Genomic DNA, 13,007 nt, shown 5'->3' on the forward strand with positions numbered 1-13,007 from the left:
ACGTTTGTCAATGGACTGACCATGCCAATTCCAACGCCAATGTCAACACACTTGTTATTTCCGCGGAAAAGGCAAAACAGAAAATGTCCTTTGCCGAGGGATCCTAGCTCGACCAGGTCATCGCATCGTGCGGGACACAAGCAATTCAGCAGTCAGTCGGGCCGCCGGATGTTTATTTTAAATTTCGAATTGCTCATCAGCCATTACATAAACGCACGCCCCTACCAAAAGCTTCACAAGACAAACAGAGTGCCACATACGTACTCGTTAACCCGTCGTATGTTCATCGAGTTCCAACTAGTCCCACTTAAGGACAATATTAAACGGTGCTGTCACATTAAATGAACTCCGTAAATAAGCTTCCTTCGGGGGGAATCTATTAGCTCGTCTCGCAGCTGATACGCCACAGTCGATAAGGCAGGCACACTCATCAGTCATCCTGGGAAGGGGATGTCCTAAGTCTGAAGAAGTGGGGCGTTGCCTTTAGAATGGAGCACTAGATAGACCAACTACATTGGCCAAAGCAAAAAAAGCAGCCACCTAAAAGAGTAAGTGTATATGTTTTCTGAACTTTATATTTCGTGCTGTAATAGATATTGGATAGATCTTCTTCATTAAAACCTTTTTTTGAACCCTTACTCAACTTAAACTTTTGAAAGCCATGCAATTTTGTTAGTAATTCATAATGCGAATACCTGCATTTTTACTATTCTAGTGGGCTTTACATTCACAAGATTCGTGCATTAAGAGCTAGAATAGAAAATACAAAAATCGAGCAATTTGGCAATTGGTGTTGACAATTGAATTGGACCGACAATTGGAAAGAAAATTGAAGGCAATTGATGGACTGCACTCCTCGCGTCACTTATGCTGTTTCCCCGACCTATTGTCAAGCGTCCGATGCCTGGCCATCCGGTGGTCTGATGGGGCAAGCAAGCGTTGACATGTGCCACAGTGGCGCTGATGCGGAAAGGGGATTACCAAAGAATCATTATTTTTCCAGGGAAATGCCTGTCAGAAACTATTTGCCCCCGTGTTGGATTATGCGGCACATAGGGCTTACCGAAGCGCACTCAACACTCGAAGGCCCCTTCAACAGATGGGCAAAGAGTAGTGTGAAAGTCAAAAACAAATGTCCTCTTAGACGGCTTTTCCGTTGACACGGGGTTGTCAAGAAGAGGTGTATGATCAAGTTAGTGTTGTAAATGTAATAGGGTAAAAACTATTCTTTAAAATCGATAGAAATCCATTGTGACGGTTGACAGACAAGAGAAACTTGACAAGTCATTGTTTTTCACTTGGATAAAGAACAAGCGTCCGTACAGAAAAGAAACATCCATTGCTCCGTAGACTTTTTTAAGTCGCGCCTTGCAGGAGAGCTGGGAGGACGGAGAGGATCTCCTCCAAGTGCGACGTCTCTCCGTTGCCAGGAAAGATCTACGATCGATGTCCTCCACCCCGCCCAGGAAGAGCCCCCAGAACCAGTCGCAGCACAGTGGTAACAATAATGGATCAGTATCGCAGCGCTTCGCTTCTGACCACTGAGTGTGCGAGTTGCGACAAATTCATGTCCCATCATTCAGAATGAACGTCTTAGTCGTACAATGACCACATATGTCAAATAAATGCCTTCCTAATAAGTTCATATTTTGACAGGCATTTCCCTGGAAAAATAATGATACTTGGATAAGCCCCTTCAATTTAAATTTTTGTATACAAAACCTTGATTTTTTCTTTAATTTAGTTTGCTTATATAATATTTCTTATAAATTTTAGGTAGGCTTTGTATAAATACATAATAAAACCTCCAATCCATCTCCTTTTTAGTTGCCAGCCACTCACGCGACGAAGAAGCCCACTCGGTGGCCCTGTCGGACACGACGACCACGCCCCGATCCCGCCACACCTATGTGGACGACGCCTACGCCAACAGCTTGCCTCCGGATTTGCTGGCCTTCCCCGCCCGCGTGCCGCCCACCTCGCCCTCGATGCAGTCCTCGCAGTCGAACATCCCCGACCAGGTCATCTACGGAATCCGATCGCCCCCATCGCTGACCAGTCCGGTCTACACGCACATGACGCCGCACGGCATCTACGGCACCAAGACCCTGGCCGCTCCGCACAACGGCTTCATGACGCTTCAGCACCCCAAGTCCCGCAACCTGGCCCTGATTGCCACCGCCAACAGCAGTCGCCAGCACCAGCACCTCCTGCAGCAGCAGCAACAGCAGCAGAATCAGCAGCAGCAGCATCCCCTGGCCACCACCTCACCCTTCCTGCCCGCCCCCGTGGTTTACTCTCCGGCCACGGGTGTGGTCATGAAACAGGGCTACATGACCATTCCTCGCAAGCCGCGCGCCCCCAGCTGGGCGCCCAGCACGTCCGGTGCCGCTGGCCACGGAACCATCCAGCTGAGCGAGTTCCAGAGCCCCACCTCGCCGAATCCCAGCGAGACGGGCACCGCCACCACCGCCGAGCTGCAGGCGGAACCGGTCTATGACAATTTGGGACTACGCACCACCGCCGGCGGCAACTCCACCCTAAATCTGACTAAGATTACCGGCTCTGCCTCCGGATCCGGATCCGGCTCCCAGGGCGGTCAGCAGTACTCGATGCGGGATCGTCCGCTACCGGCGACGCCCAGCCTGACGTCTGTGTCGTCGGCGACCAATGCCAGCAAGATTTACGAGCCCATTCACGAGCTGATCCAGCAGCAGCAGCAATTGCAACAGCAGCAGCAGCAGCGGCTGAGCTCCTTGGACACGGAGCCGTTGTATGGAGTTAGGCACCAAGGGATCACGATACTGCCCGGATCGAGCATAAGCGGAGCCGGCCTGGGCCATGCCGCGTATATATCGCCCGTTCCGGCGGCGGCGGCATCTGCTGTGTCGCCTAGCCACGCCGGCAGCAGCAGCGGCGACTCACCGAAGGTCGCCAAGATCCCACCGCGACCACCACCGAAGCCCAAGAAGAAGATGTCCGTGACGACGACTCGCAGTGGTCAGGGCAGCACCAGCCAGCTGTTCGACGACGAGGGCGAGGATGGCACCGAAGTCTAGCTTGGCACCCACGGCGATCCCCATCGGCAGATAATCGATACTGAAACCCAGCTCGGGACGATACTATGAGGAGGAATCCGTGGGAAGCCCAAGCTGCCAATTTTATTGCGTAAGGAGATGCAAATGCAGATGGAGGTGGAGATGGAAGTAAAGATGGAGATGGAGATAAAGATGAAGATATAGATGAAGATAAAGATGAAGATGATGAAGATGCGATACGCAGCCCCCAGTCGACAACAAAGTGTAACATCAACATCAACATCCGCTGTTGCGGCTTGTAAAAATAGCCGCCAGAAGGATTCTGTTCCGTGGTTCACGCCACTGCGTGACTTGTGTGCCAAACGACTGATGTAGGTTTTAGTAATTAAATCCATGAACATGCAACACTGCAAGGAAACAAAACACAAGAAACAAAAGCGAGGATGCAATTAGGCAGAGAGACTCCAATCCGTTAGGGCGTATGAAAGACGCTTTTAGAACCATCTAATCCCAAATTTCGTATAGGCGGATATACGTAAGCCCCAATTTTAAAACCACCTTTTTTTTGTGTAGGCTATAGTTAGTTTGGTACAAATGCATTATTCGTATATAAAGAGACCTATATATACACGCATAATTTTAAAGTTATATAACCCTTCAAGCAGCAAATATCCTATAATGAAGAAAAATATATATACACAAAAGAAACTTACAAATCAACGACGGTTTATTTAAGCGCAAAAATGAAAAACAAAAAAAACAAAATCACTTCATTTTTTCAACATTTTGCAAGTTTTTTAAAATTGTAAATGTAAAATGCATACAGTTAATAGCGTTAAGCTATATCTTAATGAATACCATACCACTTAGCGTAAGCATAAAATTATATCCTTTTTTTTTTTGTTTTACGGAAGCCACCACGAATTGGGAAATAAACTTCACGAAAGTATATTTATAGCGGATAAGTTTGTTAAGGGCATTTAGCGGTAGGATAAAGAGTTTGCATTCGCAATTAAAACAATGAATTGAAACTTCTATGTATACATATAGTCTAGAGAGAAGGCGCGGCGAAGTAAGTTCAGCCATAGTAACGATTGTACTAGCTATAAAAATATATAAACTAAATGTATATGACACTCTAGGCACTAAATATACAACCAATTACAACAAGAAAAGAAAAGTTATACGCAAGCCCGATTGCGGGAGTCCCCATTGCCAAGCCATACGTATGTATGTCTGAAGTACACCTTGAAATTGAAGTTAACTTCACAGGACTCATTTAATATACAGAACTATTCACGAAGGAAACGCAAATACACACAAGGCATTTTCCAGCAATCATTCTAAATACATGATAACGAATATAGACCATTAAAGACAACAAAGTATCGTTAAGGGAAATGAGAAATATTGATAAACCAGAAAGCAAGCAGCTCCCCTAGTAGTAAAGGGTACAGTTGAGATCAGATTCACACAAAATACCTTACCATACCTACCATACTGTACGATATTTCCCAATCAAATTACTTTTTTTTATTATTTATATTAGTTGTACCTTTAGTTTCGTGCACCACTTGGGCGATCTACATCTGGATGCATTTTTATTTAATAAAAATGCACTTTCAGGCTCTGCCAAACTACTTGATTTCCTGAGTGTGAAGAGACAACAGAAAATTACAAAATACATCAAACTAACTATGATTTGTTGTTGAGGCAGGCCTAGAAGTGATCTGAGAGTTTAAAGCCAGTGCTTTAATGCGATAGACGTGTAAAGAACAGCCCCATACTTGCCCCTAGGAAAACGACGTTACTTGACACAGGGTGCACATATTCGATAGACGAATCAAACGAATAGATGTACCCAATCCATACTTCGTTTGAAATAAGCAAAAGTATTATATAAATCATAAGTTACCTTACGTTTTTTTATCGTGCTCGTTTTTTATGTATTCAGAGTAATTTACAGAGTAATTATTTTAGAGTTTTATTTAGATTTGGACAAGCGCAACATAATTGTAATTAATATCTCGAACATAAGAACGAAAAAAATGTACGTTGCGAACAATCTGTTCAAATTAGCTCAAAATCAAAACAATTATAATTAAAAATTGTAATCTAACTGTAATTGATAGAAGGGTTCTTATATATACGTTTTTTATAATTTTACATAATTTGCCTAACATACAAAATATTAAAATAAACTATGAATAAATCGAATAAAATGTCGAATGGTTCCTTTGAAAATATGCTTAAGAACGGTGAGTTTACTCTAGGTACTTTCCAAAAGGATCTCTACGCTGTGTGGGGTGCTGTCGACAGCTGCTCGCCTAATCGAAGCACTTCGATGGTTAAAAATTTAGAAGTTAACGCCCGTCGGGGCACTGTCGCCCTTTTCAATACTGCGTAACATAAAACTTATATTGAAATCAACTTTTAAACAAGCCGGAGTGTGTGGATGGGTGTGTGTATGAGGGACGGCATGCTGCACACGCCCGAAAGCATGGAACACTGTTTTGCAACACATCGCAAAATGTTGCCGAAAGTTTTTTCTATACCTTCTACTTTTTTGGAAAAGGGCATGCTGTGCTTGGTACTAGGAAATATAACTGACCAGCTGCTGTCGATAAAACCTAACCATGTCCCATTGAAAATCTAAGTCCTAAGTGCAAAGTCCTTTTAAAAGTATCCTATTAGTGCTTAGTCTATAAAAATCAAAACAAAAATCATGCATATTTTTTGGAAACTTAATCTTTTTCATTAAAAGAAGTGGGTATCTTTTCGTCGAGATACTTGTCTATACCGCTATTTCCTAAGAAAAAGAGCACAAGGAAAGCAAGGAGAGCAAAGTACAAAACTCGACGGCAACAACAGCACCGAGTTGAAAAAGCCCTCATGAGGGGGGGAGCAGGGGTTTCCGGGGAAGCGTACAACTATATCTAAAAATTGGACAGCTTGACAGCCAAAGACTTTCATAAACTAGCGTAACTTTGTCTCGAGATTAAAACAACAACAAAATGGGCGATTGAGCGCAACAAATAGAGGCAGATCCAAAACAAATCTCCTAAATGCGTCGTCTCGTCTCATGTAACGCTAAAAACCATTTGTAAATTCTGAAAAGTACACACAAAGTCGCAGTCCTGAGGGACTTCCTTGGCACTCGTCCAACAAGTGGCGGCGCTCAAATGTAGGCAACATTTACGGCAACTCCAAAATACCTTCTTTGCCCGCTGACCAGATTCCCAAATTGCTAGGTTTCTTAATTCAGACACCAGGCGAGCAGAAATGCTTAGTAGGTGTCGAACGATCAGCTGATCACCTTTTCTAAGCTTACCGGAGATGCCCTCGTGATGGCTCCCCTTTGTCACGGCCCAAGCAAATGCAAGGGAATTAACTGTTATTTCGAGCATATCGTAACAAGTTCGTGACACGACTGGGGTTACTCATCACTGGCCTGAGCTTGGCTCCCAACTAACGGCGCTTTTTGAAGGAGATCGCTTCCTATTGGTCAGTGGGGGAGGGGAAATGTGGAAAGGGCCGCCATCTTGAAAATGGAACAGCTGTTTCAGTCTGCTTTCAGCTACCGGCTGCCACCTGCTATGTTTTCTGTTCGCCTGGTGTCCGAGACCAAAAGGCCTGCCAAATAGCAGCCAATGACTGAAAAAATGTTACGAAGTCTTTCAATTTGTTAAAGAAAATGTGCGACTTATCAGTCTCAAACACCAGGCGAACAGGAAAAATAGTAGGTGGAAAACGATAATTTTGTAAGGTTTTATTAGAGGTGTGCCACTTCAAAGTGTGCTAGGACTTGCCAGGCGATCAAGCGATTGCCCATCTCTAGTCTGCTCGAACCAAACAAACGGTGCTCTTCCAGTGCTAAATTTTTAAACACCCAGCAGCCGCCTGCTGCGGATTATGTTCGCCTGGTGTTTGAAATTGAAAAATCGCCCATGTACTGCAACATATTGAAAGGCTTCGTAACATTTTTTCGGCCAACTCGCAGGCTTTATTGGTCTCGGACACCAGGCGAACAGAAAACATAGCAGGTGGCAGCTGGTAGCTAGCTGACTGAAACAGCTGTTCCTTTTTCAAGATGGCGGCCCTTTCCACATTTCCCCTCCCCCACTGACCAATAGGAAGCGATCTCCTTCAAAAAGCGCCGTTAGTTGAGAGCCAAGCTCAGGCCAGTGATGAGCAACCCCAGTCGTGTCACGAACTTCTCACGACACGCATGAAATAACAGTGAAGTCCTATGCTTTTGCTTGGGCCGTGACATAGGGGAGCGATCACGAGGGCATCTCCGATACGCTTAGAAAAGCTGATCAGCTGATCGTTCGACACCTACTAAGCATTTCTGCTCGCCTGGTGTCTGAATTAAGAAACGCAGCCCGGCACGACGGGCTAATTGGTACTTTGAATCGAAATTTCGATATTTTAGACTGGGAAATCAAGCGTCGACCGCTGAAGTCTGATTGGTTACATTTTCTGCTACTGTGTTTTTTCTTAACATAAAATCATCGGACTAGGAGTGCATCTCGGGATTTTATTCCTGTAGTCAGCTTACTTGCTATTGCGGCACTGCTTTTGATGGCGCAGGATGTCGATCCTTGACAACCGCAGCTCCCTTTTGCAAGACTCGCAGAAATAGCTGTCGGTGGAGTGGGAGGAGCGGCTTCTGGATGTCTCTGGTACCAAGCCTGGGCTATCCAACTCGGGTTTACGGCCCTGCGCCTTGCGACCCTTGCAGTGGGATCGGTGCACTAGCTGCTCCAGCACATCGAACTCCTCCAGCTGGAAGTCGCACCGTGTGCAGGACCAAGGCTCTGCCCGGAGCGCCGCGTCCATGGCCATTGTCCATTGCTGCTCCGCCAAGCAGCTGTAAACCACGTGCTCGGACACGTTGAGCCCGCCCTTTTCGTCATTGGCCGTCATGGGATAGTCGCGGGCAAAAGGGTTCTCCTTGAGCTCCATGAGTCGCGTCGACGGAGCCTCGTGCGTATACAGCCTCTTGATGTCGGCGGGCAGCAACCGCTTGATCGCATAGGCCACGTCCAACGCCATGAAGTCAAGGAGCTCGAGCCAGAGCGTGCTGCTCCCATCGCCCACACCCGATGGCGCTTCCTGCTTGTTATTGAGATCTGGAATTTAGAAATTCAAAGGATAACCATAACTAGGTATTCTTACATAACATAAATTACGATTCGAAATCATTTTCCTAGTCAACTCAAGAATCGTTAGAACCGTCAGAAATGGAGGACAGAAGGTCGCAGCCGAGTAAAGCGGATCACTAGGATCCGTGCCTACATCGATCGACCCGAAGAGGAGGACCAGAAAAGGCGGCGAGGCACCATGGCTAATCGGTTCCTGCCCTCACACACCATGCCGCCTGGGGCACCGCTGTAGCAGCTCTGACCAAGCCCAGTCGGATGAGGCCATCGAACGTTCCTATCTGGACTCGGACATGAACTCCCCTTGCAGGATCATCCTATGGCGACGATGCTTAACAGTCTCCTATCTAACTACTTCCTTAAAAATTGTATATTACGAACAAGAAAAATCTGCCCCAAAAGGTAGACTTTAAAAATATGGAAATGCTAGTCTTGAGTGTCGCTAAATTGAACCATTTCTCATTCATATACTTCATCTAGGCATAAGTAAAGCTTAGATTCATAGCTCCTCTCTTCTGAAATAGGATGTATAGTACAACTTTTACGGAGTACCCACACCTTTTCTGAATAAACGATTTCTGACCAGCTCTATTTTTGATCCCTTGAAAACCTCATCATCATGAGTTAAGTAGGAAATTATAAGAAAAATACAGAAATTCATGGAACTTAGGTTGTCAAACTTAAACCTATTGCAATTATTTTACCCATTTAGTTATTTAAAAATTGCTCGGAACCACTCACCCTCTAGTTTTGCGTAAAGCAGCCTGCTCCACCGTCGCCGCAGCTCGATGGCGCGGCCTAGGAGCTCCATTCCGCTGCCCGGCGTGGGCAGGTCGAGGCCAAGCCAGCCGTCGCAGACGATCTGGGTGATGCCCGCATTCGTGTCGATGGAAAAGCTGAAGAGCAGCAGCGTCTGGGCAGCCGGCAGGCGAATGCAGTTGATCAGATAAGGCTTGGCGGTCTCCAGCAGTGACCTGGGGCGGAGGAATTAGTTATGGGCACGCGTCCGCACTCCTCTACTTACTGGTAGCACAGCAACTGGTGGCGTTCGCTGATCGGATGCTTGGGCGTGTAGAAGTCTGGCTTGGGTAGCAGATCGCTATCAGCCAGCTTGAGCAGCTCGTAGTGCTTTGCGAAGTGGGCGTTTGGGTGCTGCAGGACGAAGGGCTTGAGACGCGTGTGGAAGAACTGCTGGCCTCCGCCCTTGCAGTAGTTGAACTCGTCACTGATGGCCAGTTGCGGGTAGAATCCGCTTCCCAGCAGCAGTTTCAGCAGCACGACGTCGCGATGTCGATCAAGGCGCGCCGAGCGCTCCAGCAGAGTCAGTTGGCGGGGATCAAAACGCAGCCGGAAGTCCACGTCCCGCATGTCGTCGCCCTGCTCCTCATCCAGGTCCTCGTCGTCCTCCTGCCCCCTTCCACCGCTCTGCTTGAGCAATTTGCGTTGACGCGGCTGCTCGAATCGCTGACGGCGCTTCATTGCCTTCAACTGGCGCAGTTCGCCGTGCCGCGTGGCCCGCTCGGCGCTGGTCAGCTGGGAATCGGAACCGCTGGCCACCACCATGCCACAGCTCTCGAGGATGCGCTGGAACTGCGCACGCAGCTTGGTCACCTCGTAGAAGCGCTGCTCCTCGATGCCCAAGCGGCGGCACCACTGGCGCGTGCCCTCGCGTCGCACCTTAAGCTGCACCCACTCGCGAAACAGGCGCACCAGGGTGAAGAGGTCGCCCTGATCGGACTCCAGCGACTCGCGCTCCCGCACGCAACGCTGGTCCGTGTGGGCGCGATTGGTCAGCGGGTTCTGAACACTGAGCATGGCGGCCAGCGTCAGCAGCTGCTCCACCTCCGGGAATACGCAGCCCATGAGCAGCATCTTGCCGATGGACAGCTCCACAGGCAGGTTGGCCAGTGAGCTGCCCAGCGGCGTGATCTTCTCCTCCACACTAAGGGCACACTGCAATAAGATATGTTCATTAAACAAGGGAATTCCTTCTTAATATAATGGCGAAATTAAGTACATGTTGCTTAAGAGCCAAAATGGTCTGCTCGATGCGCTCCGTTTCTGGGGCTTCTATGAAAGGAAAGGCCCTGACGTCGGGCAGTCCCATGGACACCATCTGCAACAGCATCGTGTCGAGCGGGACGCGGTAGATTTCCGGCGTGGGATAGGCCTCGAAGGCGTTGAACTGATCCGCGGTGTAGAGGCGAAAGCAAACCTATAGTTGTAAAGTGTTAAAGGAAACGGGTTTCCCTAAGGCTGCGGCTTAGCTTACACCTGGTCCTGTACGCCCAGCACGACCCTTGCGCTGCTCGGCCGACGACTTGGACACCCAGAACTCCTTCAGCCGCTGGCCCTTGCAGGCGGCGTCGTAGCTCATTTCCTTGACCTTTCCAGAGTCGATCACGAAGCGCACGCCATCCACGGTGAGGGACGTTTCGGCAATGTTCGTGGAGACGATGCACTTGCGCCAGCCCTCGGGCGCGTAGTCGAACACCTTGCCCTGTTCGGCGATCGCCTGTCCGCTGTGCAGCGGCAGCACGAGCCAGTGCGTCTGATTGGTGGAATACTCCTGGACGGCCTCCACAACCGATTCGATTTCGTTGACGCCGCTCACAAAGATCAGCACGTCGCCGCGCTCGCTGGCTGGGTTAGATTGCTATCAGTGAAGTCACTGCTTACAAGGAATGTCTATGAGTACTCACTCGGATACTGCTGGTCGATCAGGCTCAGCACCTGGACAAAGGGAGCCGGGTCTATGCGGGCGCTATGAGAGCGCTTCGATGCCGCTGTCGCCTGGCCCGCCTTAAGCTCCAGAGCTGGTGGTGGCATGTAGCGTAGTTTAATGGGAAACAATCGACCGGGCACCTGCACTAGCCGCGCCCCCTCCTCCCTGAAGTAGCCGTGGAAGAGCTCCACGTTGATGGTGGCCGACATTAGGATGAGCTTCAGCTTTGGCCGTGCACGCAAAAGGCACTTGGTCACGCCCAGCAGGAAGTCACCGAACAGGTTGCGCTCGTGGATCTCGTCCAAGATAAGCGCGTCGTACTGGTCCAAATTGGCGGCCACTGCCAGCTGGCGTAGCAGCAGACCCTCGGTGATGAAAAGGATGTTGGTGCGCTGCGTGCGGCTGCGCTCGAAACGAATCTGGAAGGCCACCCGGCTGCCGTAGTCGTCGAGGAGCTCGTGGGCCACGCGCTTGCACAGGGACACGCAGGCCAATCGGCGCGGCTGGGTGCAGGCTGAGGCATCAAAAGATTAGTCCACATCAACCAGGGAAAGCTCAGTCCGACTCACCTATGCTGCGGTAACCAAAGTCGTACAGGAACTGGGGCACCTGGGTGGACTTGCCGCAACCCGTGTCGCCGGCCACGATGACCACGCGCGACGTTTCCAGCGCATCGCGCAAATCCTTTCGAAAGCGAGCAATGGGAAGGTTGCGTTGTGCCTGTCGCAACTTCCGGATGCGCTGGAACTTCTCCGTCTGGCGGAAGTCCAGGTAGACCAGCAAGAGGTGCCTGAACTGAGTCTGCACCTCGGCGTGCGCCTCCTCGAGGAGTACATCGTTCTCCAGCCTCATCGCCAAGTGCTTGCTGCGGTGATACGGCTGAGTGGTGGCCAAATCCGACTCAGCGAGCAGGGGCGGCAGCACAGGCTGGCCCGTGGCGCGCATCATGGCCTCGTACTTGCCCACGAACTTCCAGAAGTCAGCTTCGTTCTCTACCAGACTTCGGCCCATCTGGCGGCTTTTGGCCTGCAGCAGGCCTGCTAGCTCCGCCTTGCGGTCCAGGAAGCTAAAGTCGACTAGGTTGAGTTGGGCCCTTTGGCGGGCGGATCCTCCATCTCCCTTCGATTTCCGGGACATTGTTGCCGGAGGAGCAGCAGCTTGGGTATATTTACTGCCACCGACAACACTGTTATCGATAGGCCGCCAGTCAGCTGGTGAGGGTACCCCAAACCGATAACAAAGATATGCGGGAGGTGGACTACTAACATGGTTTATTTCCCTAAATTGCTAACAGAAGGATGCGCTACCACATGGCGCGCTGCACGCCGGACAGCTTGTTGTAGTCGGCCAGGTGGCGCCAAACGATCCGGCTAAGCCGGTACTTGTGGACGACTCCACGGGGCCGTGACGTAAGTGCACAGCGCTCCCGTACGCGTACAAGTGACGAGTCCCTAGGGAAGGCGGCAATTTCGGCGTCGGCCAGCTCTCGCAGCTCCGCCGGCAGAATGTCGTTCTTGCGCAGCGAGTTGACCCGCAGGCGATCCACGGCGTGCTCCTTGACGCACTTGCGCCGCTTGACATCGCGGATCATCTTCCAGTCAGCGTACTTGGTGCGCACCTGCTGCAGCTGTTCGGGCGCACGGATTGGGATTAACTGGGTGTACACATGCGAAGGGATTGAGGCACTTACTCCGCAGCCGGCTATCTGCACCGACTGACATACGAAGCTCCCAATCCTGGCCAGAGAATTCATCTTGTTGTTCCCGCCGGTGCGTGGTTCCTTCTGTTCTCCGATAAATTATCGAGACTGTTGTCTATCGCACACAGCTATCGATAGATGCTGTCAAGCTCAGCTGATTGGCAGTCTTTGAATGGCAATTTTCTGGTCGTATATTTCGGAAACACACTTTTACCTGAATTGCCTACGCACAAACAGTAGGCAAGTGGCTGTTTGGAATGTGTTTTAGAATCACGTAGATCGCCCACCCCCCACCTGTGCTACGAACAAGTTTTAATTAAAGAATCAGCGCTTTACATAACACCGTCGTCGAGGATTTGAAACGCGCGCGTTTTTAGCCA

General features: G+C 49.5%; 3 protein-coding genes across 8 annotated transcripts in view; 1 reads left to right on the forward strand and 2 right to left on the reverse strand.

The window, feature by feature from the left end:
• LOC108024267 (uncharacterized) overlaps window positions 1-5,267 on the forward strand; it is a 104,912-nt gene extending 99,645 nt beyond the window's left edge. For all 6 annotated transcript variants that reach the window (XM_044093589.2, XM_044093594.2, XM_050885993.1 and 3 more), the window contains one exon: window positions 1,828-5,267. In XM_044093589.2, the coding sequence (XP_043949524.1) occupies window positions 1,828-3,059 (1,232 nt within the window). In that variant the 3' untranslated portion in view covers window positions 3,060-5,267. The remainder of the gene's footprint in view (window positions 1-1,827) is intronic.
• A 2,291-nt stretch (window positions 5,268-7,558) lies between these two features.
• LOC108024191 (probable ATP-dependent RNA helicase DHX34) lies at window positions 7,559-12,125 on the reverse strand. The gene is made up of 7 exons (XM_017094037.3): window positions 11,498-12,125; window positions 10,906-11,442; window positions 10,476-10,846; window positions 10,221-10,418; window positions 9,228-10,156; window positions 8,945-9,177; window positions 7,559-8,173 (listed from the first exon to the last, which is right to left on the reverse strand). Exons 1-7 carry the CDS (start codon window positions 12,063-12,065, stop codon window positions 7,596-7,598), a joined length of 3,414 nt encoding a protein of 1,137 aa, XP_016949526.1. The 5' UTR covers window positions 12,066-12,125; the 3' UTR covers window positions 7,559-7,595.
• Window positions 12,126-12,182: 57 nt separating this feature from the next.
• On the reverse strand, window positions 12,183-12,767 carry LOC108024193 (28S ribosomal protein S14, mitochondrial). Its single transcript, XM_017094039.3, has 2 exons — window positions 12,619-12,767; window positions 12,183-12,555 (listed from the first exon to the last, which is right to left on the reverse strand). The coding sequence occupies exons 1-2, from the start codon at window positions 12,679-12,681 to the stop codon at window positions 12,232-12,234; spliced, it is 387 nt and encodes a 128-aa protein (XP_016949528.1). The 5' UTR covers window positions 12,682-12,767; the 3' UTR covers window positions 12,183-12,231.
• Between the last annotated feature and the right edge of the window lie 240 nt (window positions 12,768-13,007).

This window comes from Drosophila biarmipes, chromosome X, assembly GCF_025231255.1.
Source record: "Drosophila biarmipes strain raj3 chromosome X, RU_DBia_V1.1, whole genome shotgun sequence".
In the NCBI taxonomy this organism is placed as follows: Eukaryota; Metazoa; Arthropoda; class Insecta; order Diptera; family Drosophilidae; genus Drosophila; species Drosophila biarmipes.

What these genes read in the sequence shown, in the direction of transcription:
- LOC108024191 (XM_017094037.3), bottom strand. Translation starts at nt 12,065, where the DNA reads ATGTCCCGGAAATCGAAGGGAGATGGAGGATCCGCCCGCCAAAGGGCC. An exon ending in TTTTGGCTCTTAAGCAACAT is followed by an intron (nt 10,157 to 10,220) that starts GTACTTAATTTC and finishes ATCTTATTGCAG; the next exon opens with TGTGCCCTTAGTGTGGAGGA. An exon ending in CACCAGTTGCTGTGCTACCA is followed by an intron (nt 9,178 to 9,227) that starts GTAAGTAGAGGA and finishes CCTCCGCCCCAG; the next exon opens with GTCACTGCTGGAGACCGCCA.
- LOC108024193 (XM_017094039.3), bottom strand. Translation starts at nt 12,681, where the DNA reads ATGAATTCTCTGGCCAGGATTGGGAGCTTCGTATGTCAGTCGGTGCAG. An exon ending in TGCAGATAGCCGGCTGCGGA is followed by an intron (nt 12,556 to 12,618) that starts GTAAGTGCCTCA and finishes GCGCCCGAACAG; the next exon opens with CTGCAGCAGGTGCGCACCAA.